At 39.6% G+C, this 23,011-nt stretch overlaps 1 protein-coding gene across 8 annotated transcripts in view; it reads right to left on the bottom strand.

The window, feature by feature from the left end:
* Window positions 1-23,011, bottom strand: part of mark1 (MAP/microtubule affinity-regulating kinase 1) — a 395,537-nt gene that overhangs the window by 53,381 nt on the left and 319,145 nt on the right. For all 8 annotated transcript variants that reach the window (XM_039738976.1, XM_039738974.1, XM_039738977.1 and 5 more), the window contains 3 exons: window positions 15,050-15,120; window positions 9,275-9,331; window positions 3,279-3,515 (listed from right to left, as the gene is read on the bottom strand). In XM_039738976.1, the coding sequence (XP_039594910.1) occupies window positions 3,279-3,515; window positions 9,275-9,331; window positions 15,050-15,120 (365 nt within the window). The remainder of the gene's footprint in view (window positions 1-3,278; window positions 3,516-9,274; window positions 9,332-15,049; window positions 15,121-23,011) is intronic.

Below are 23,011 nucleotides of genomic sequence, written 5' to 3'. Positions count from 1 at the left end.
AATGTGAAACCTGCTTATATACCTAATCTTAATTACTGTAAAACAACAAAGTGGCGTCCGCTTTCTGAACAAGAGCCACAAATACCTTACCTATGGACATAAACATGAAGAAAACAGGAAATGGCACAAAGACAACAGAAACTGGCACCTCTAAAACTGAGTTTTTTTCATTCAATGTACACATCTTAAAGAGAATGTCTTAAAAGGAGACATGAAAACATAAGTGATGTAAAAAAAGCATTCTTATTAATAATTTGGTTGTGGCCCGTATACATGTTTTTGATAATAGTTGCACTCTTGAGACTGCTGAGTAGATATGGAGCAGAATGACTCTGGCATTAACCAATTTTACACTTCCCCAGAATTTATCTGAAAATTTCTAGTTTGGTATTATCAAGTTAACAAAACCCAAAAATCAAAATCTCAAGGAAAATTAACGCAAATATTTCTCACTAGCCATGTGCACCCAACTACGTTGGGCGTGTTAAAGTTGTCTGTGAAGGGCTCCCTGTTTAAACGTGGCTGCCAGTCGTGAACTGGGCCCTTCGTCGCACAGCATTATGATTTTTTATAAGGGAAACAAAATTACAAAAGAAAACCCTTGGACATTGATTCAATAGGAACGGCCTACTCGGAATCACTGTCCGAATCGTAAATTATGTGGTGGTGTGGGAGCATTTCTACTTCTGTCCGTTCACAGTCCATCTCGTTTTCACGATGCTGTCGTTTCCTCTCACGATCTCTTCTCAACCTTTCTCCAATCTCGCAGGTTGCTTTGTGGCAATCCAAAGAGTAAGGCAATATACACGGAGCAATGGTTATAAAAGAGGGACACATGGGTATCCAGGCTCTTTAAAGCATAAATAGGGATCACTTCACTGACATGTGAGCAAGCCACGGTACAACTGTGAGACGCGCAGCACTTGACGGCTACAACGTAACAATAATAATTTCCAGAACGTGCTGTTACGTTGTCATTCATTTTATCAACTGTCTTTCTTTCATTCATATGTTACGTAGGCACGTACCTTTTATCTTCGGCAATCTCATTCTCTAACCAGGCCTCAGGAGCTAACCAGCGTAACAATGTCCACCACCCCTTTCGTTATTCCGGCACATTGTTGACAACCGTGAGTAACAACAACGTACTAAACTGGAAGGTGGTCTACGCATGCGTGGAATTCACAGACAAACAAAGATCAAGATCTAAATGAAGATTTCTTTAGTTAATTTAAAGCACAACAATTTGTTTAGTTTGAATGTCTGTGTTTTGAGGTGTGACTGGAGTACTACAGTCTTCAGTAGTATAAGCCTGGAGGAGATTCTTAATGCCATGCCTATGTTTTAGCTGTCTCTCTACTGCCATCTAGTGCTTCTTCTTCTAATTCATTCACGGACAAACAAAGATCAAGATCCAAATGAAGATTATATATAGAGATGTCAAAACCTAATAGGATTCCCAAGGATCTGCTGTCTGGAATTCTTTCTGAATAAACTTAAAAATTTAGGATTAATTGTTTGGAGTCAGGGATAGGAAATGCCAAAACAACCTTCATTAAACACTGTGGGATAATGTACAAGAGATTGCAGATAGCTTGAAGGAAGAACCAAGTATAGATCTTAAAAAGCCTGCTTGCTTGTTTCAAAAGTTTAACTATATAAAATATTTGGACTCTGAAACAAAGGAGTTAGTTTCCACTCAAACCAAGGAAGAAATTAACATGCAAGTAACTTTTACCAACAGTAAAAAAATGTGCTAGTATTTGAACTAATTACTGTGGCACATGTTTAAATAAAAAAAGGGTATGGGTTAAAACCAAAAATAAAACTTTTTGGATTCTATTTCAGGATGTCTTCAGCTGTGGGTTTTAGCCTGGGTGATGTGTGGGGTGCTAGGCAGCCCGGCACTGCCACTTAATGGATGCACTTCTGAGTTTGCTGCAATAGTAAGCTTTGTTTTAGTAAGTGTGACAAAAAAACAACAACTTTATACGGAATATGATTAGGTGGTGAGTATAAAGCAGACCATAGGCTTAGTTACTGATGGAGACAGACGTCTATCAAGGACAATACAAGATAGGAGTGCAGGCATCAAGTATGCAATATACTGGGACCACCTGATACAGGAAACATCACGAGTTCCTGGTGACTATCGACTCAGTACTGAACAATTCAAGCCAGATTAGCCATTAGTGGCAGACATTCTCACGCTAACCACCTGCACGGGGTGATAAAACGAAGTACTGTATATACTCACATACAAGTCGGGTCTTAAAACCTGAAAAATCACTCATAAAATCAGATCCCGACTTATACGCCCGTTCAAAAATGCCACACTTAAATTTTTTTTTAACATCTTCTTCCCTCCTCCAGTCTCGCACCAGTTTCTTAGACACATCGAATTTTGTTGCAGCAGCGTAGTTACCAATTTCTTTCGCTACTTCAGCAACATTTAATTCAAAATCAGCTTCACATTTTCTTCTAATCGAAAGCTACATTGTAGATAAGGGATGCTCTTACAAGGTGTATGAGAGTGTGAGATACAAAAAATGCAAAACAGTGCAAACGTTGCTTCGGAATAGTTTGAGTATTACCGTGTGGTCATGTGGGCACGAGAGAGAGAGATGTTAGGAGCACACGTTGATACAGCGCATTGCCACACCCACATAGAAAAAAAAAAGGCAGTGTGCTCTGGTATCCTTCAATAAGGGTGCGTAAATAAAGGCGAGCTTCAAACGGGCGACCTCAATTGAGCGCAGCGAATAAAGGCAAACGCAACAAAATTATTACAGAAAATGTATTATTATTGTTGCTCTTCACATATTCAAGAGCCATTTGAACTAAATTATCTATGAACGCCTTTATTAGCCGCGCCCAATTGAGATTGCCCTTTTGAAGCTCGCCTTTTTGTGCGTGCCCTTATTGAATAGAGCTGTGTGCTCTGTGGTTACTCTCTCAGGTGGGCGTTAGCATATCATCATCTCTTGGACCAATAGTGTGAGTTTTCCGCATTCGACTTCAACAACCGACATTATAAAATACCACAAATTATATGATAAAATCAAGTCCCAACTTATTCGCAGAAGAACTTACCTGCGAGTATATACAGTATTTCTTATAACAGATTTAGCTCTGTAATATCACAGCCAGTATCGCCAAAGTCTACAAGATTAAGAGAAAAGCTCCACAATGCCAGGTGCACTCACATTACATTCACACTTTCATAGCTAACCGTCCACCCCATCCAACCCCAGCACTCACAATAAGAGGTGACTAACCTTTAGGTTTTGGCCATCAAATGGCAACGATCCGCTTACAAGGGTGTACAATATAACACCCAAGCTCCAAACGTCCACCTCTGGTCCATCATATTTTTTACCTTGGAAGAGTTCTGGAGCAGCATAGGGAGGGCTCCCACAAAAGGTGTCTAGCTTGTTGCCAATTGTAAATTCGTTGCTAAAACCAAAATCAGCTATTTTAATATTCATATCTGCATCCAACAACAGGTTTTCAGCCTGAAAAAATAAGACAAAAAATGTCAGAGGAAATTTCTGTTTCAGCTGTTAATATTCCAATTCCATACTATGGCATACAGTATTTATCTTTTTATATGGGTCAAACGAGCATACAGCAAGTAATACAAATGTATTTATTCACGCTGTCTGGTGAACAAAGGGATCTGCTGAGAGTCACACAACGTAAATAGAGATCTGAACCTGCACCTTAATCATGTCTGATTCATAGTCTTGTCAAGGGGACAAAAAGGACATCACATAATGTTTCTAACCTTCAGAACCTTTCAGAAAGAACCATACATTATAATGTTGTATCAGGATAGAAACATTAGATGTCAGAATATTTAAATATGTGATATAAAGGAAAAATATTAAATGACAGGAAAGAAGTGCACTTAATAACAATAAACTGAAATCATACAATTAAGAAGTAGTGGCTATGTCTCCAGTTGAACCACACTAGGTAAACGTTGCATTTACCAATTTTAAAGGATGGAAGGCTCCAGAGGTTTATTTTGTTCTGTACCTGAATTAAATTCTACAATTGTGTCACAAAACTTGAAATCATGCTGCATGAGAAAGTGGACTGAAACTGTTCAAAACTAGGCTGCATACAGGAGTGATTAGAAAGGCTAAAAGGGTGTCGCTCCATATGTCAAGTACAAGTGTGGGTTATATTATGATGTGGCAGTATTTAACTTGCATCCAACCATAACGTAAACGGGCTTTATATTTATGGATGCGACTCCACCCTTAAACACTAACATTACTCAAAGTTATTGTCTATTTTTACCTGCATTTTTATTACTATTTAATTTAATATTGTTTTTGCTTTGCTTGTTTCTGCTGCTGTCATATGTGAATTTCCCCTTGGGATTAATAAAGTATCTGTCTATCTATCTATCTAACTATCTGAATAAGATGTAACAAAACACTTGTGAGGCTCCATGTGGAGCATCGTTGTAGTTCTGGTATCCATATTAGAATGAGAACAGAATAGCACTAGGCATGGTCTGAAGAAGAGCTACTAGGCTGATCTCAGGGCTATGGGGCGGATAGCAATGAGGGTACATCCACCCTGCTACAGTTTCATTTAAAAAAGGTGTTTTTAAATTCAAATGATCTCTGTCCACACTGGCGTTTTTGTATTGTTTATGAAAGTATCTCCATCCACATTTAAAATGGCCAAAAACACCTATAACCTACTATAGAGTTCTCTTACACCAGGAATGTGTCCATCGGCAGAAAAATCGTTGAAGGGGTGATAACATTACCGTCCATGGGATTTATTGCAAAACTGTAATGGCTAGTAGGTTATTTGTCTTTTGCACAAGTATGCAGCATTCAAACTGTAAAATGCAATTTATATGCATACAGGTAGGCAACACAGCAATCGCCATAGAAAGTAACTCTTCTGTGCCTGCTATGTTGGAATATGGCTTTCTACCGTGAGCGGTGAGACATTGTAATGAGTAAGTTCCAATAAGGGAAAGGCAAACTAACAAGCACAAGCAAATCACAGCGCAATTGAGAGTCTGCACTTTCGCCCGTCCACATTACAATGCTGTGGCATTGTTTTCAGAAGAGTGGACTCTACAGCGAGTTTTCAAAAATCATTATTTTCGCAGGTTCAAATCACCAGGGTAGTGTTTGATGAAAGGCACATAAGGAGACTAACGTCTGTGGTTTTTAAACGAAAACATAATACTATAAACAGGGCTTAAGACTGAATGATTACATTCATGTTAAAGGGAGACTAAGAGGTGACATGACGGAAGAAATTAACATTTTAAATGGGCTTTAGTAGGGTGGTGTCTACTTAGACTTCAAAATGTTTTCCTCTACAAGGGATCATAGATAGATAGATAGATACTTTATTAATCCCAGGGGGAAATTCACATAATCCAGCAGCATACTGATAATAAAAAAAAAAAACAATATTAAATTAAAGAGTGATAAAAATGCAGGTAAAACAGACAATAACTTTGTATAATGTTAACGTTTACTCCCCCGGGTGGTACTGAAGATATAAACTACAGTATTTAAGGGCAAACAGAAAAATGAAATAAATGATCAATTAGTGTAGGTAAGTGTATGCTGCAGGCCTTTAAGTGCTGACATGATGATATTTTGCAGGCCTCAGAGCGATTTCTGGGTTAAAAATACTGGGCTGACTGACTCTTAAGTTCTTATGTGGAGTTTATGTTTTCCTCTCCTTACTTGTAAACTGGCCTTATGTATGCTGCCATAGTTTACAGTGTCACAAGAATTTAAATAAATTAATCAATCAATATTATGAAATTAATATATATATATTTTTTATTAATATGTATACATATGTCTATGAGCCTGTCTATATTACCAGTGTTCCCAGAAGGAGGTATTTCCTCTTGCAGGGCACCCTGGATATCATGGAGAGGAGTTGCAACACAGGACTTGTTGGCAACTCTGGTCTGTACCGGCAACTGAGAAGGGTGGTTGAGGGCAAATAAGGAGGTGTTTGTTAGATGAATCTGTGAGCAAGTGACACACCATCTGTGGTCTAGTGAACCAAGTCCTGCTTACAGAGGAATCAAACCATTACGCACATCCAAATCTGTTCCTTGGAGAATCACAATCGGGGCAGGTGATGGTATGGTCATTCAAACTGACTGGAAAACTAGACTTGTCATCCCTATCTAGAAAGGGAAGGGTGATTGCCTGGATTGCGGCAACTACAGGGTGTAACACTCCTCTCAGTGCCGGGTAACATCTTGCTAGGGTCATCCTCAATAGGACCCAAGATCACTTGCTCACCTAGCAGCGACCAGAGCAGTCCGGTTTTACTCCTAAGAAATCTACCATCAACCACATCCTGGCACTAAGGTTTCTCAATGAGCATAAACACAAATATCGGCAAAGTTTCTTTGTGGCCTTTGTCGATTCTTGTAAAGCGTTCGACTCAGTTGATTAAGCTGCCCTGAGACTTCGTGGGATCCCCTCAAGGTTGCTGGATATCATGGCCAGCCTGTACACTGGTACTGTGAGTGCTGTGCAGGGTGGTGGCAGAACCTTTGCATTTGTCCCTGTTGATTCTGGGGTTCATCAGAGGTGTGTTTTTTTTTTTATCTTACTCTGTTCAATGCTTGTATGGACTGGGTGTTGGGTAGGTTGTAGGGTCCAGTGGCTGTGGGGCATCTGTGGGTGAAGAAATACTGATCTTCGCTTTGCCAACAATGCTGTGATCTTCACAGAGCCAATAGAGGCTCTGATCAGGACTCTCGAGAGATTGAGTGAGCAAGGAGTCTACGTGTCAGAGCTTGCGAGTGTCCTGATAAAAACTGAGATCCAGGCTTTTAATGACCTCCTGAGCACACCCATCAGCAGTGTGTCTGTTTGTGGAGAGAGTGTCGACCACATTGAGAGGTTTACTTACCCAAGCAGTGACATTCATGTCTCTGGTGACACTTCTAATAAAGTCAGTAAACGGATTGGGAGAGCATGGGGGGTCATGAGGTCACTTGAAAGGGGTTTGTGTTGCTCCCGATATTTCTGCAAATGGATGAAGGTCCAAGTCTTTAGAGTCCTGGTGCTCCTTGTTTTGCTATATGGTTGCAAGACATGGATGCTACCCAGTGACCTGAGATGAAGATTGGACTCCTTCGGTACTGTGTCTCTTGGAGAATCCTTAGATACCACTGGTTTGACTTTTTGACTTTGCATTGCAGGGGAGCATCAGTTACGGTACTATGGCCATGTGGTGCGAATCCCCGAGGCTTATTCGGCTTGCAGGATCCTCATTGTTGAGGACCCAAGTGGATGGACTAGGCCAAGGGGACGCCCACATAACACCTGGCTGCAGAAGATAGATGGTCATTTCATTTCTGGAGGGTGGGACTGGACTGCATGTCTTTGGTCTGTCTATGCCAACCAGGATTCTGAGTTGTTTAATTGTGTGGTTTGTGGGGCAACACACTGTACCAGTGCATTGGTCCCCAACCTTACCTGACCTACGAGCGTGTATTTTAATTCTTATATGTTGAAAAATCTGTACGTACTGTGATCCCGAGAAAAAATACTTTGCATTGAATGATTTAATGCATTTAACCAGGGGATGCACAAACCAGTGTGTTTCTTTGTGTCGCTCCCAAGCCCGGATAAATGGGGAGGGTTACGTCAGGAAGGGCATCCGGTGTAAAATTTTGGCAAATCAATTTACGGAAGATGATCCACTGTGGCGACCCCTGACGGAAGCAGGCAGAAGAAGAGGAGTGCATTTAATGCATATGTTTTCTAGGAAATCATAGACACAATGAAAAAACTAAATAAATAATTAAATGTTATTTAGAAAAGATGAGCTTTAGTAGTCATTTGGAGAGGGCTCTGTTAGACCATATTTTTTGGTCTGGAGATGAGGAGGAGAATAGAGTTGGGATTTTATTAGAGGAGGACGATAGCATAAGATACAGCATAAAAAGATGAACACCATTGTAATGAATCTGAAGTGAAGTAAGAAATAACAGTAAAATACAGAGAAATAATAATAATAATAATAACAGAAATTGATTTCAAGAGTCTGAAATTGGCAAAAATTCAAGAAAAAGGCTGAAGAAGCTGAGCCTGAAGGGAAAATCTTGAAAGTTAAAGACGGGGTCTGTGTGACGTACTGTGTAAAACACCAGCACCAAAGAGCAGACAGGGTGCTACTCAAGTACCGTATGCAACACCTGGCCACAGGTACAAGTGCTGCTTTTGTCATTGTTAACTGCACCAACAACGAGTCACAAGTTATTTTACACTTGCAAGGGTGCTAATTGTACTGCCGGCATAACTAGCGTTTGACCTTTGTAAGCATTCTAAATGGAGAGGAAGAAAAGATGGAAACCTTTGATGAAGAAATACGAGGCAGAATTTGCACATTTGACTGTGTTTTTGTTATTTTCTTAATCTGCATTTACTCTTTCATTCTATTAAAATACATTAAAAAGAGACAATCACTGAATATAAAAAGAAATCTTTTTCTTATACAAACATGCTACAGTAAACTCTGTTGGTGTAAAATACATCATCATTCCGTTATACGCAGCAAGCAGCTGTGAATTCAATACTCGTATTTATGGCATACACGACTCCTCATAGTCAGGCTGGGTGTCAGTTTGACGTCATTCCAGTGAAGTCATTTATAATTATCAGCTCGTCTTAAAGCACATTTATGCTGAGCACATAGGGGCAGAATTTGTACTTTTGGAACCTAGAATGCTTCTGCGTCCCTCCCTGTGCAGTTTCGTCAGATGAAGCCTTGTTGACACCGTTTCCATCTTCATTTTGTTCTTATTTCACGTTTAGTGAGAAGCCAGCAACGTCAAAGTGATAAGGAAGGCAGTCCTGTGAGTTAATGTAGACTCCCTGGAGACCGTAGTTGAGAGAAGGTAAATTAATAAACTACTGGCCATCGCGGCTAATGCCACTCATCCTTTGTGTACCATTCTGGCTAAACAGAGAAGCACACTGCCACAGAGAATGCCACGTGAGGTCTGCCATTAGCCCAAAGTACAGTAAATATGTGCTATGCTGTACATATTGTATAAACTTGATACCTATGCAAAACAATGCAGGGCTTCGAAGTCTTACCCTGAACTAAGGTTATATATGTGACACAATACATGATGGTGCGGAAGTCATAGTATTAAGATCACAAGAAAATGAAGTTGCTCTGTAAAAATAAAAAGACGAATAAAGAGAGGAAAAGGTTTCGATATGTCTTTTAATTGTAGCCCTACCTTTAGATCCCTATGGACAATGCGCTTTTGATGGCAATACTGCACAGCAGAGACAATCTGGAAAAAAAACAGTAAAACATACATAGTTATTAGGGAAATCTTGTTTGTAAATATAAATACAGAATACATAAACTGGCCCCCTTTTGGATAATGGATGGATGGATGGATGGAATACATAAACTGAAACTCATGGTCAAATCTAAACTGAAATAGATAGATAGATAGATAGATAGATAGATAGATAGATAGATAGATAGATAGATAGATACTTTACTAAAATTCACAGATGGGGTAAAGGGTGATGGGAAATCTGTTAGAGATAGAGCAACCTTTCCATCTTCTTTATAGAGAAACAGAAACTGAAAATCATGTCTCTCCTTGCAGTGTAATCCTTAATTTGCTGCATAGAATAAAATGAAGAAAGTGTCTGATGGTAGATGCTAGCAAACCTGAGGCCAACTACTATGACCTACGTATTCAAAGCCACTGAGGTCACTGGTCACGTCATTGACTGTCTGACTATAGCACATACACATAATCCACTGGCACCGGTCTACCTGCAATACAATTTAAAGGACAAGATTTCTGGTGGCTACAGCTGACAGCGAACTACAATAAAAGTATCATTTCATTTCAGAAAGAGGCTGACGTGCGTTTCCAAAACTTAATCTCCCATTGGCTGTTATTTGAAATACAAGTGCACAGCAATTGTTTAGTCGTGGCTGCCAATAGAAAATGCTACAGCAGACGCCAGCAGGTATCAAATAGTCAGTGTGGGTGGGATGCATCATGGTAACACATTTCTTTGTGTGCCCGACGCTGAAATGCTCAGTTTTATTCATCGATTACCAACTGCATGTGAATTGTTATGTTGACTGCTAAGCAATTTATAAGAGAGCTGCAAAACTGCAGAAGATCAAAAACAAATCCATTTGCTAAATTAAGCGATGCGTCTGCACAAAGGGTTATTTTCATTGTGGTTTCTCCTGCAATGGCACTAATCCTTTCTATTCAAGAGGCTGTGACTTTAGCGTTTTATTCAATTCACTGTTGGGAAAGCAGAGGTCTTTGTCAAATAACATCCTTTAAAATACACGACTGCTTAGAATAGCTGATCTGTAAAGAGAAGCTCATCTGCCCGCTGCAGTACTGCTTTGCATTACCTAAACACAGAGCACACAGGGGTCAATGTTCTCATCAAGACTGAAGGGATCAAAACAGATAAGGGAAAAACCTGTCTGGTAATTCATTTTAATCGCTTTTTTAATTAAGAGATTGTGCTTTTTTTAATTGTTATTTAAATATACTATCATATGACAAAACAGCATTTTAAAATAATTAAAAAAATGCTAAATTATAAAACTCATTTACTTGGCTTTTGTCTTAGACTCCTAACTCTCATGATGGATGAAAATGACTTGCACATCGAGTTCTATGCCTGGAAGGTCCTCCGTCTTCCTCAGAATAGACAAGGGTGACGTGACATAGTAGCACAGTGGACAGCACTGCAATCTCAAGATCCAGCAAATGCGCAGTCATTAACCCTAAACTGTAATTGTTTGTTACTAATGAACTGAATAAACATTCTGAGATATTTGATTACGGGAGACATGATTGAGAACTGAACTTCTTGCTGTCAGTTCATTTCAGATTCAAGGCCTGCTGTTGGTCTGCACTACAGAGTCAAGCACATTTTCTTGAAAATTATCATTGCTCAGCTCATCATGTATATTACAGACAAACAAATACAACAGCCATTAAAACATTTTGAAAAACGTCCTATTACAAATGTCTGTGACTTTCAGATTTTAAATGTTTGCTGCAAAAAAAAATTAAGAAGAAAAGCAGAGTGTGCTACACATATGCTTTAATATTTTTATAAGATGCATATACATGTGGCCAAAAGTATCGGCACTGCTGCAGTTCTTTCAGTTAATGTGTCAAGTCTTCCACAAAATGTCTGACATTACAAAATGATCGGTGTTAACGTATTTATTTGGAAGAACGCAAAAAAACTGGGTGAAAAAAACGCCATCTGTCTGATCTTGAAATTTCACACAGAACCCCAGAAAAGTATTGATAAAATGAATGGCACAGTTTCAAAGTTGTAAGAAATAATTGGATTTCAAGCAGATAATCCTGTTGTAATTGGTATTCCAAATCATCTGGGACAAGTCACATATTGAACTAGTTAAACTCTATTTTTACAAAAAACAGTTTTTGAAAAGCAATGGTTTCACACAGAAATCAAGATTAAACATTTGTTGCTGCATGCTGTGGCTGCCAGTTTGACAAGAATGTGCGGCAGGCTTGCTGCCAAGCTGTCTTCACGTGGCTGAGGCATTGCAATCTAGGTTCTACCTCTAATCATTGTTAAGTGGCACTGCCATAGGCGTATCAGCTACATGAACCCATTCAGCACCATGATTGGCTGGGGACCAGTCAATTGAAGCTGGAACCTCACATTCGTTTTCGATCACTTGTATCAAAATCGGAGTCCGACAAGTCATAGTCCAGTTCAGAGATAATAGTCAAAACGTCGTAGATGCAGTAGTTTGCTTTATGCAATCACTTTGATCTCTCATCAGCGGTCAGTGCCATTTTTGCTGTTGTTTGCGCCTTGCTACTCACACAAGCGCAAGAAATCTCGGTCAAACCAATGAAGCTCACTTTCCTTCAAGCAACGAGAGTCCAACTAAAACATAACAGTTGGTTTTGTCGCAATTTTACAGTCGATTACCATCGTCAACTCCTCTTTTTGACAAAAGTTGACATCAGCCCCGAAAGAGTTAAACAGAGGAAAGGGGATTTGACTTGTGTTTTGTGTGTTACACTCGGCATGGAGAAGAGACAGAAAAGTAAAGAATTGTCTGAAATTGTAGACAAGCTTAAACAACTGCACAGCTAAAAGTTCAGTTCCAGAGACCTTTCTGTTCCTGCGTCCACTGCATGCAACATTATGAACACATTTAAGGTCCGACATGGACAGAAACAAAAAAATTGGTGAGAGATTGCACAACTTGTGAAGAAAGAACTTCAATCTACTACAACAGATCCAAGCTGACCTTCAAGCACAAGGTACACACCAGTGGTAACTCACACTATCCATCGCCATCTCAGTGAAAGGGGGCCCTATGGTAGGATACCCACTGAGACATAAAAAAGTCAGACTAGAGTTGGCCAAAATACACTTGAACAAGACAGAATCCTTTGGGAGATTGTACTCCGGTCAGATGAGACTAAATGATAGCTTTTTGCTAAAGCACATCATTTTTATGTTTACAGAAGAAAAGAAGCCTTCAAAAGAACAGAACAATACCCTTACTGTCAAAAAAACACGAGAATCATTGATGCTTAGGATTTGATTTGCTGCCTCTGGCGCTGGGTGCCTTGAAATTGTGCCTGGTATCATGAAATCCAAAAATGAGCACAGAATTTTGGAGGGCAGTGTAGCACTCAGTGTCACAAAGCGTGGTATCCATAACAAGTCTTTCAGCGTGACACTGGGCCCAAAGCTCACTTCAAAAAACAATCAAAAAATGGTTTCAAAACAAGCACTGAGCAGTTTGGAAGTGGCCAGCAATGAGTCCTGATCTAAACACCACTGAACACTTGTGGGGATATTTGAAGAGAGTCATCGAGAGAGGCCACCCATCAAATCTAGGAGACCTGGAGCATTTTACAAAAGAAGAATGGTCAACAGCTCCAGCAGAGAGGTGCAAGAAACATATTCACTGTTCTTTCCAAAAGGTGTGCCACCAAATATTAAGTCAAGAGTGCCAATAATATTGTTAATACCCCTTTTGGGGTTCTGTGTCAAACAAGATTAGATTTGGCTTTTTCCCCCCCCAAGGTTTTTTGAGTTCTTCCAATGTAAATAAAGAAAGTACCAATACTAACCCTAATTTGAAAAAAACTGCAGCAGTGCCACAGCTGTACTTTTACGTAACTTTTTTTGTATACAGTAATCCCTCGCTATATCGCGCTTCGACTTTCGCGGTTTCACTCTATCGCGGATTTTAAATGTAAGCACATCTAAATATATATCACAGATTTTTCGCTGGTTCGCGGATTTCTGCGGACAGTGGGTCTTTTAATTTATGGTACATGCTTCCTCAGTTTGTTTGCCCAGTTGATTTCATACAAGGGACGCTATTGGCGGATGGCTTAGAAGCTACCCAATCAGAGCACGTATTACATATTAACTAAAACTCCTCAATGCTATAAGATATGCATCCCGCGCGGAACTTGATTGTTTGCTTGTCTCTGCCTCTCTCTCACCCTCTCTGACATTCTCTGCGCCTGACGGAGGGGCTGTGAGCAGAGGTGCTGTTTGCTTAAAAGATATTGACGCTCCTCTAAAAAAAATGCTGCTTTATTGCGGTGCTCGGCATATTTAAAAGCACACGTATTGATTTTTTGATTGTTTGCTTTAATCTCGCTCTCTCTCTCTGACGTTCTCTGCGCCTGACGGAGGAGATGTGAGCAGAGGGGCTGTTTGCACAGAGGCTGTTTGCTTAGAAGATACTAACGCTCCTCTAAAAAATGCCGCAGCAAACTTAAAAGCACAAGTATTGATTTTTTGATTGTTTGCTTTTCTTTGCGAGCGCTCTCTCTCTCTCCCTCTGAAATTCTCTGCTCCTGAAGAGAAGAAGATGTATTTGCATTCTTTTAATTGTGAGAAAGAACTGCCATCTCTGTCTTGTCATGGAGCACAGTTTAAACTTTTGACTAAAGGGTGTTATTTCATGTCTAGAGGGCTCTAATAATGTTAACAGTGTGGGAGAGTTTATAAGGGCTTAAAATATATAAAAATAACCACACAAACATATGGTTTCTACTTCGCGGATTTTCGTCTATCGCGGAGGGTTCTGGAACGCAACCCCCGCGATCGAGGAGGGATTACTGTAGTCCCTTTTGATGCTACCTTCTGTTAATGGTAGAATATAAAATAAATATTAGTTGTCTGGTGGGCAACACCGTGGAGCGGTGATTAGCGATGCTGCCTCACTCATCCAGCCTGCTGGCTCAAAACTCCACACCTTGTTGCTGTCTGTTTGAAGTCTTCATGGTTTGAGAAGGTTATCTTAGGTTACCCGAACAACTGATTAGGAACCACTAAGGCTTTATGAGTCTGCATTTGTCTGCTGTTCCTGTATGTGGATAAATAAAACTAAACAGGCCAATGTCGGACCAAAGTTGAATTGCAGATACACAAGTGGGAGATTTCCAAGTTGCTATTTGTGATAGGCAGAAGTCAGAACAGTTGTGGCTTTTTATTTACTAGAACTTGTTCTTGCACATTGGCAACAAGCAAACTCTACTTTACATTTCAAATAGCTCCGTTTGAACATTTGACTGTATGGGTTGTGTGAGAGAGTTTTCAAATCAAGGGCCATTACATATGTTGTCTTCTGACTGAGTAGGCCAATGAAAAGGGAAGAATAAATGATAGTAGTGGGATAAACTAGATTTTCTTTTGGGTGAGATGGTGGGTCGTGCCATAGTGAAACAAATGCCTTCACATTTTCTAAATCTTCTTGCGGCCTCTTTATGAAAGTTTGAGTCACGGTCACTAAACATATTGAGCCATTGAATGCAACTTTTGCGGATAACCTAGTGCTCTTCAACATTTGCCACCAGTGCTTATTCCTCAAGCCAATAACATGAATGGTCACCATGACAAGTATGTCCACAACAATTGCAAATATACAGGCAGTGAAGGGGGATGAATTACAAAACAGAACATCCCCAGTGGATTAAAAGTGGACTCACCTGCCGAAACTTTGCTCTCGCCTCTTTCTCCTTCATCCTCCCATGTGCAACCAGGTAGTCGAATACTTCACCTGTACATTTACAAGGTAGAAAAAGAAAAAAAAAAACAAAACACCAAATTAAATTTACAATTTCCAAGCAAATTCAAGGCAGTCTTAACCATTCACCAGACAAAACAGAATGTTGCACTAATTTGTCTATAGAGTTCATGAATAATTCTAAGATCATAATTATTTAAGGTAAGGTAAATGTTTCAGAAGAGCAGCTACAAATAGCACATATTACAATAAATGAGGAATAAAGTTGAATGCAATGCAACCAGAAATAATGAAAATATCACATCGTCAAATCAGAATCTCTGTGGGCTGCTAAGGGACCTTCCCTGGTTGGTAAGGACTTTCATCAAAGAGGCACCATGAAGACTCGCTGCACAGTACCAGTAGCCCTTTGCCCAAAATCACAGATTTGAAGTGGTGGTATAATACATTAGCTTCTGTTTGAGGAATTTTTAACCTGTGTCTGTTATAGCTCATCCAAAAAGGGCTGGGGTTCAAATTCATGTTTTATGTCTGCTTTGATCATTCTTCACTTGTTTGTTTAGCGTTCCTTTGCTGATTATGTGCATTGTTCTTTATCTTTGATTTTTTCTAGGCATGTAAGCTGCCTGTGTTAAGTGCTTTGTGGGTGGTCCCCCCCCCAAAGACGCAGGGCCATGTTAGGAGCTGCCCTCTATATCTGAAGGGTCTCCCACAGTTCCTGGCAGGTCATTTGGTTATGAGTTGGGAGTCTCAAAAATACGGAGGTCACGAACAGTACAAAAAATACTCACTAGACGGGGAAATTCTGGCAAAAACCCTGGCAAGATAGAAAAAAGCCACATAGAATCTTCATAAAATGAAAGATTTATTTTCAGAGGCTGTGTTAAACAGTGAAGCATAAAAAGACATAAAGGAGTTGCGAGCGAGGCAATCCAAAAGTCACAATACAAAATCTCAACAATAGTCCAAATGCAGAGCAAAGGGTCAAAAATCCAGAAATTTAGAAAAATATGAAGCACTGCAAAATACAAAAGAATTTACAAACTGCACATCATATTTCACAATGAACTCTCAAGAATGGTAGGAGACCCTCTGAATATATAGGGTGGAGGGCAGATGCCCTGCCTTTTGGGAGACCACCCACAAAACCCATGGAACATAACACAGGCTGCTTACATATACAGAAAACGTCCAAAACAAAGAACAATGCACATAATCAACAAAAGTAACGTTAACATAAATAAAAGAACCAAGCATGAACAAAACAGACATAAAAGCTCTCAAATGTCAGCTTTATTAATTGAATTGTCTCTGTGGCACTTGCAGAGTGGGAGCTAGTCACTGACTATTTGTGAAATAATGTTAAGGCAAGATAATTCTATATTTATCAAGTTTATTGATAGCTATTGCCACCCTCAGAAATGTATTCAGAATTCATATAAATTGGGCCTGTTTGAGTGAGAATTTGTGATTGCATAAGTGAGCCCTGTAATGGACTTGTGCACTGCCCAGTGTTGGGTCTCCCTTTGTGCCTGATGCTGTAGGGCTGGCTCTGCCTCATTTGACCATGTGTATCATAATGGGGTGTTGGGTGGGCAAAGAGCGGAGAAAGGAAGAATAAAAAGACTGGAAATGGGCATGGTCATGTCCATTAGAGAGGAGACCAACTCACATTGCTGATGGCAAGGCTTCACTGGGTGCCAGTAGAAGTAAACAGCTGACAGTATGCCTCATGGCCATGCTGAATGCTGTGTAAAGGTAGCAGACAGGGGCAACAAGTGACATGAGAGAGTTGCAGCCCGAGTACAAGTATGCAATCCTTCCCCACGATGCTAAGTGACAGGTAGCCTAGTAGACATCTGGAGTGTGAAGCCCTCTGCTCCAAGACCACCCAGTCCCTCGGGCATACAGGTGCAGCCCTGTGTCCTGTGACAGTAGATGGGACGTCAGGGTCACTAAGAGTGCTTAGCTCTGTAAATGTACACCAGGACTTCAGGGTACAGACACATCTCTTAGGGGAGGACCACAGGTGGGTAGAGAAGCCAAAAATTGTACTCAAGTAAGAGTAGCGTTACTTCAAAATAATATTACTCAAATAGAAGTAAAAAGTAGTCCGCCAAAAAATTACTCAAGTAAGAGTGAAAAAGTATTTGGTGAAAAGACTACTCAAGTACTCATTCACTGTTTGATCATAATAAATCATTTAGTTTTTTAGAAATGTTGTAATAAGACAGACAAAAATATTAAATTATGTGCAAATTCTGCTATGTCCAGATAATAAAATAAAAACAGAGTAAAATAAATCACATCTTTACAAAATAAAGATGCACAAATAACACAAAGTTCCAAATCTCAGTTTTCATAACAAAGCTTTTGAAGCCGATACCTACAGTAGGTGATCTGTATGTCTGAACAGTGCAAACTACTTACAGTGACGAGATCTCCTGTACACGGAAAGTATAATACTTCATATTCACTCGCCCTCCAAATAGCACAGCTGATAGAAAAGAACATCAGAACAAGGCAGCTTGTGCACGAACAACAAGTCTCACTTTACCTTGACTGGCCAGTTGCGGATAGCTGACACAGTTGACACAGTTGACACAGTCACTGTATAATAGACATGGAATGCTTTTTTGTTTTGAATTAAAAATTGAGACTGCAATTAACATAAACAAGTGTCCTTATAACTGTTCAGACAGATCACTGAATAATGCACAGACAGAGAAGTTACTAGATAGATAAACTGGGAAGGCACTGTATAATAGAAGATATAAAACTGTCAGGAGAAAAAAAAAACAGCTAGATAGATAGATAGATAGATATGAAAGGCACAATATAATAGATAGATAGATAGATAGATAGATATGAAAGGCACAATATAATAGATAGATAGATAGATAGATATGAAAGGCACAATATAATAGATAGATAGATAGATGTGAAAGGCACTGTCTGTCTATCTATCTATCTATGTGACAGGTGCTGCAGAAAGGCAAGCAGACAGTGAGAGTACATTCACATGTGAAAGGCACTAGATAAACGGATAGACAGGGAAGGCACTAGACAGATACATAACAGTATTAGCTATATAGTAGTTTCGTTTTATATATAATGTATATGTATTTTACAACTCAGAGAATTATGTCAAAAAGAAATACGTTAAATCATATCGATCGACACACACTGCACGCAGGCAGTGAGAGTGGAGATAGATTGTATACAACAGGCAAAATTAGCGACCACTTGATAATAGTATTAGCTATAATCAATGAAACCATTAATTAATCAACAGAAATAATGGCGATCGACATTTTAAACTTAACGATTTACTTAAGAAAAAAAAGAAAAAGGCCCCAGCACGTCTATGAAGGCAGACGCTGCAGGCAGAGCGGCGAAAAGCGTAGAACAGCGCCCCTCGAAATGGAAGTGGTAGAAAATAGATCACATCGGTAGTGGTTTACTACTACCATAGGGAATGAATGGGAAACGGTTCACGTAATTTTAGGTAAAGATTACGTGCATGTTTGGAATACAGCGTATATAATGGAAAAAAAGTAACGATTCGAGTGTTGCCCAATGTAGCGGTGTAAGTGTAGCGTTTCTTCTTCACAAACGTAATCAAGTAAAATTAAAAAGTATGGTGCAGCAAAACTACTCTTAGAAGTACAATTTTTAAAAAAAGTTATTAAAGTAAATGTAACTCGTTACTACCCACCTCTGGGGAGGACCAGAGGACTTTCGAGGGGCATCCCAATATCAAGAAGTGGGGTATAAAGCCGTCCCCGTTGGTCATAAGTCAAAAAGGGACTTGAGCCGGTCCAGCCCAAGGTGTAGGCGAGTGGGGGTCTGAAATTTTAAGGAGTGCCCCCTTTTTTTTTTGTCTTACAAATAATATATAAGCAAATGATTAAAATAAATCACATTCTTCTATGGAAACATTTTCTGTGCTAACATCTAAAATAAAATTCAATTTGCTGTTGAACGCACTTATCAAGTCAATAACCTTTTCATCAAGACCTTACCTTAAAAAATGTGTGTCATTTGGTTCTTGCAAAACCTCTGCTAACTCATAAAACTTAATTTGGTAAAGGTTTAGAGATGTGCCCAATCCCCTAGCATTTAGAAATATATTAAAAAAGCCTCCGGTCTCTACAAAATATTGTTTTCACTTGGGTGCATGAGAGTTATGCAAAAAGCATTGAGGTTGCTGATACATTTCCTCCAGAAATGACAATAAACAGTCAAAGGAAAAAGAAAACCTCTTCATATAAAAACAAAGATGTAGTTGTGCAAGATCCAAAATCGAATTACAAAATAAATACGCTCTTTAACATTTTGGACCAGGCTATCCAGTTCAGCTCAAAATACAGGAACTTCATTCTGTGTTTGGGTATCTCTGTGGAGGTTTGGATAGGGAGGAACTACTGAAATGATACACTGCAATGGCCTGGAGCGTCCACTCGCAGATGGGAAACAGTCAGATTTGTCAGGTACATAACTTTGTGACGAGATTAAAGCTGTTACCCACAAAATTCAAGGTGTTTTTTGACTGGTGTAAGTTTTAAATTACATCAGGTCGAATGGCATCAGTTCTGTCTTTCCTAACATTGTGATTGCTGACATATTCCTGCCACACCAGCAAAAAGAAAAAAAATGCACTGGACACTTTATAGGCCTACCTGGTAAATAATAAGTGGTAATGCCATATAACTAAAAAAAAAAAAGTCTGTATGGCACATTGCTAACTGGTATGTGATCTATAGATAATCTCTCTATTATAAAAAAAAAAAGATGTGATCTCTTGAAGAGAGACAGAGACACTTTCACTTCCCACGAGACGGACAAGTCACGTCATACTTACAACCTTCAGAAGCAAGTCCCATGATACAAGATCGCATTAGCGCAAACAAACTGAAATTATTACTCTGGGAAACAACGGAACAGCGAAAAGAGATTGAATATTCAGCTGCTGTACAGGCTTTTTACGTTTGAAGCGCTGCACGAAATCAAGATCATGTGGCACACGGCAGCAGCAGCAGCAAGCCAGCAGCTGCCTGAGCAAAGAGGAGGTAAAAAAAAAAAACACGTTACTTGTTTCCCAATGTATCACCATTTAAGAGGGGTTTCAGAGGAGCGGCCGCATCTCCCTGGGGTGCGTTCAGCCCCCCTCTTCAGAATGGCACCTACTGGCACCGCTGGTAGAGGGAGGGATAGACGAGCAAATTGCAGATCACCTGACACGCCAGCAGCTGATTGATTTGATAAGGAGTTAGAAAAAAAAAAAACAATGTATTTGTTTCCCAATGTATCACCATTTAAGAGGGGTTTCGGAGAAGCGGCCGCTGACAGGGGCAAAGCCCCCTAGTAATGAATAAAAAAAAATGTTTTTCTGTCTACATTTTCTTATTTAAAACATTCTAATAGACTATGCCCGAGTCATCCAAATGCTCCCACATTAAAAAAAAAATACAGATGAGTCAACTTGCTTCATATGTACTGGATGCTTTAGGAATTCTGGGAAAACTGCTTGAACACTCCTTCTCGGTCGTATGAGCCTCATTCATGCTCTGTCAGTGGCCTCAATGGCTCTCTCAATAAATTATCTTCCCTAGGACACCAGAAAGCCTTGGGCGAACCCTGGGGGCTTCATTTATAAAACTTTGCATAGTTTTGATTGTGAAAATATGTGAACACCAAATTGATAAAACCCGGCATTATGCACATTACCCTTCATAAATCACAGTCACTTTGTAAATATGTGCATGTGAATGTGCCTCAAACACCACTCTGAAGCAGTCACGATGCTGCAGAACTTCTTTGGCTGGTAGAGCAGCCAACCTCCACACGTATCCAGAGCCCACCACTTCCATTCAAGAGTATCTGCCTGTGCTCCGCAATTGAGAGTGCTTGATCATACTGTGCATTATAGTACCTCTCCTCTGCATTCTGGGAAAGCAACCCTTTGTCAGGTTCAGGCCAAGCTTGTAGGAAATATTTATTCTTCCACCATGAAGAAAGATTTTACGTTTATATAATTCCAAAAATGAGATAGCATTTTGAAGTAAATGGAATAATGTTAAATTGTCATAATGAAACAATTTAGTGATGCATCGAATTAGTAATATTGAACCACACTGTGACTACCATTGATAGCATCTGACTCGTACACCATAAACACTATATGAATGTAAAAAATACGTTTAAATTGCTGTTTATGCACAATATAATCTCCAGCTAGTATACTGTGCAGCGAGGCAACATGAACTGAGATCTGAATATTTTGATGATTAAATCGTTCCTGCCTGGGCTGACCTTTACTCTTAAAACATTTTCACTCATAACAACAACAGTTTAATTACATACACATCCATGTTTGATTTTATTTTGGCGTTAAAAAAAAAATATGGAGGATTCTTAATGCATTGTTTCAGTCAGCAGAGGAAAGAGAGATACTGCATGTTCTACACCAGCGTCTCCAACCCCAGTCTTGGAGGGCCACTCTGTGGCTGCAGGTTTTCATTCTAACCCTTTTCTTAATTAGTGGCTCATTTTTGCTGCTAATTAACTTTTTTTGCCTTAATTTTAATTGACTTGCTATTTAAGACTCAGACACTTTGTTTCTTTTTTCCTCAATTAGCAGCAAAACAATAATGACATACAAAACGAGCCAACACATTACCTGTGTCCATCATACAATATCTGAAAATAAAGAAAGGTGAAGGTCTCAGTAATCCTGGCCTGCCAGGTCCACAAAACATTTTAACAATGCTATTAGAAAAAAGAAAATGAACAGTTTTGGAAATGTGTGGTATTGTACAATAAGAGCAGCAACAAGTCATGGAATTAAATAACGGGTTTAATGAACAAGAAGTGGCTTCTAATTAAGAAACTGGCTGGAGGGAAATTGGTTGGAATTTGAGGCCCCGACTTAGCTGGACATCTGTTGGCTCACTTCACATCTTACTTCTGTTTGGATGTTGCTTAAGGAAAAAATGAAACATATCAGAAGACTGAATCTTCAAAAAAAAAAAACATGTTGATTCAAATGATTGGAAAAAAAGTCAATTTGCTGCAAAAACTGGTCACTAATTAAGAAAAAGGTTAGAATGAAAATCTGTAGCCACTGAGGCCCTCCAGGACTGGAGATGAAGACCCCTTACCTAAACAATGCGGAAATCTGTAAATAAAAGAAAAAGGCTGAAGAAGTAGAATAACGCGGGATCATAAGACCTAACTATAGTGAAAGGTAATACACTATACTGGAATTTTTAGTATCCAGTGCTACTTCCAGCACCACACTACTTGATTCCTTTTTATAAGTATCAATGTGATGCACCAGGTGTCTGCAGCCTTTTTCCCAGGACATCAATAGTCATATATGGAGAGGGCAAAAGAGGGCTCACAACAACAAGATCTGCTGTAACAGTGCAAAAGTGCTTTCTTAAAACACTATGTGGCGCAGAAAGTCAAGAATTAATAATCCATAAAAATAGTGCAATGGATATAAAACCAATAAATCCATTAAATAAATAGTTCAAACTAGGAGTCAAATCAAAGACAGGATCTTCTCCTTCCTTTTGTCTTTCCTCTCTCTCTCTCTCCCTCTCCTTCTTGCTTCCCGGGCAAGGCTGAGACACCACCAAATGTGGTCAAACCTCCTGTTTCTCTCTTGTTCCAGTTACCTCTGTCGGTACCTGCATGGACTCTCCTGCCGCCATCCTGTGGTGTCCTCTAGATGTCACGAGCCAACAACTGCTCCTGCTTCCCAATTAAGCAGGGAGGAATCGCCCCTGGAGATTCCCCTTGCTACTCCCACTGGGCCTCTTGATCACTTTGTCTCCTCTTCACAGCACTGGACCTACTTTCTTTTTCTCCTTGGTTTTATCTACCTTGAAAACAACTCAGACTCTTTATATCCCTA

This window comes from Polypterus senegalus, chromosome 16 (genome assembly GCF_016835505.1).
Source record: "Polypterus senegalus isolate Bchr_013 chromosome 16, ASM1683550v1, whole genome shotgun sequence".
NCBI lineage: Eukaryota > Metazoa > Chordata > Cladistia > Polypteriformes > Polypteridae > Polypterus > Polypterus senegalus.
This window is presented reverse-complemented; position numbering and strand designations above follow the sequence as displayed.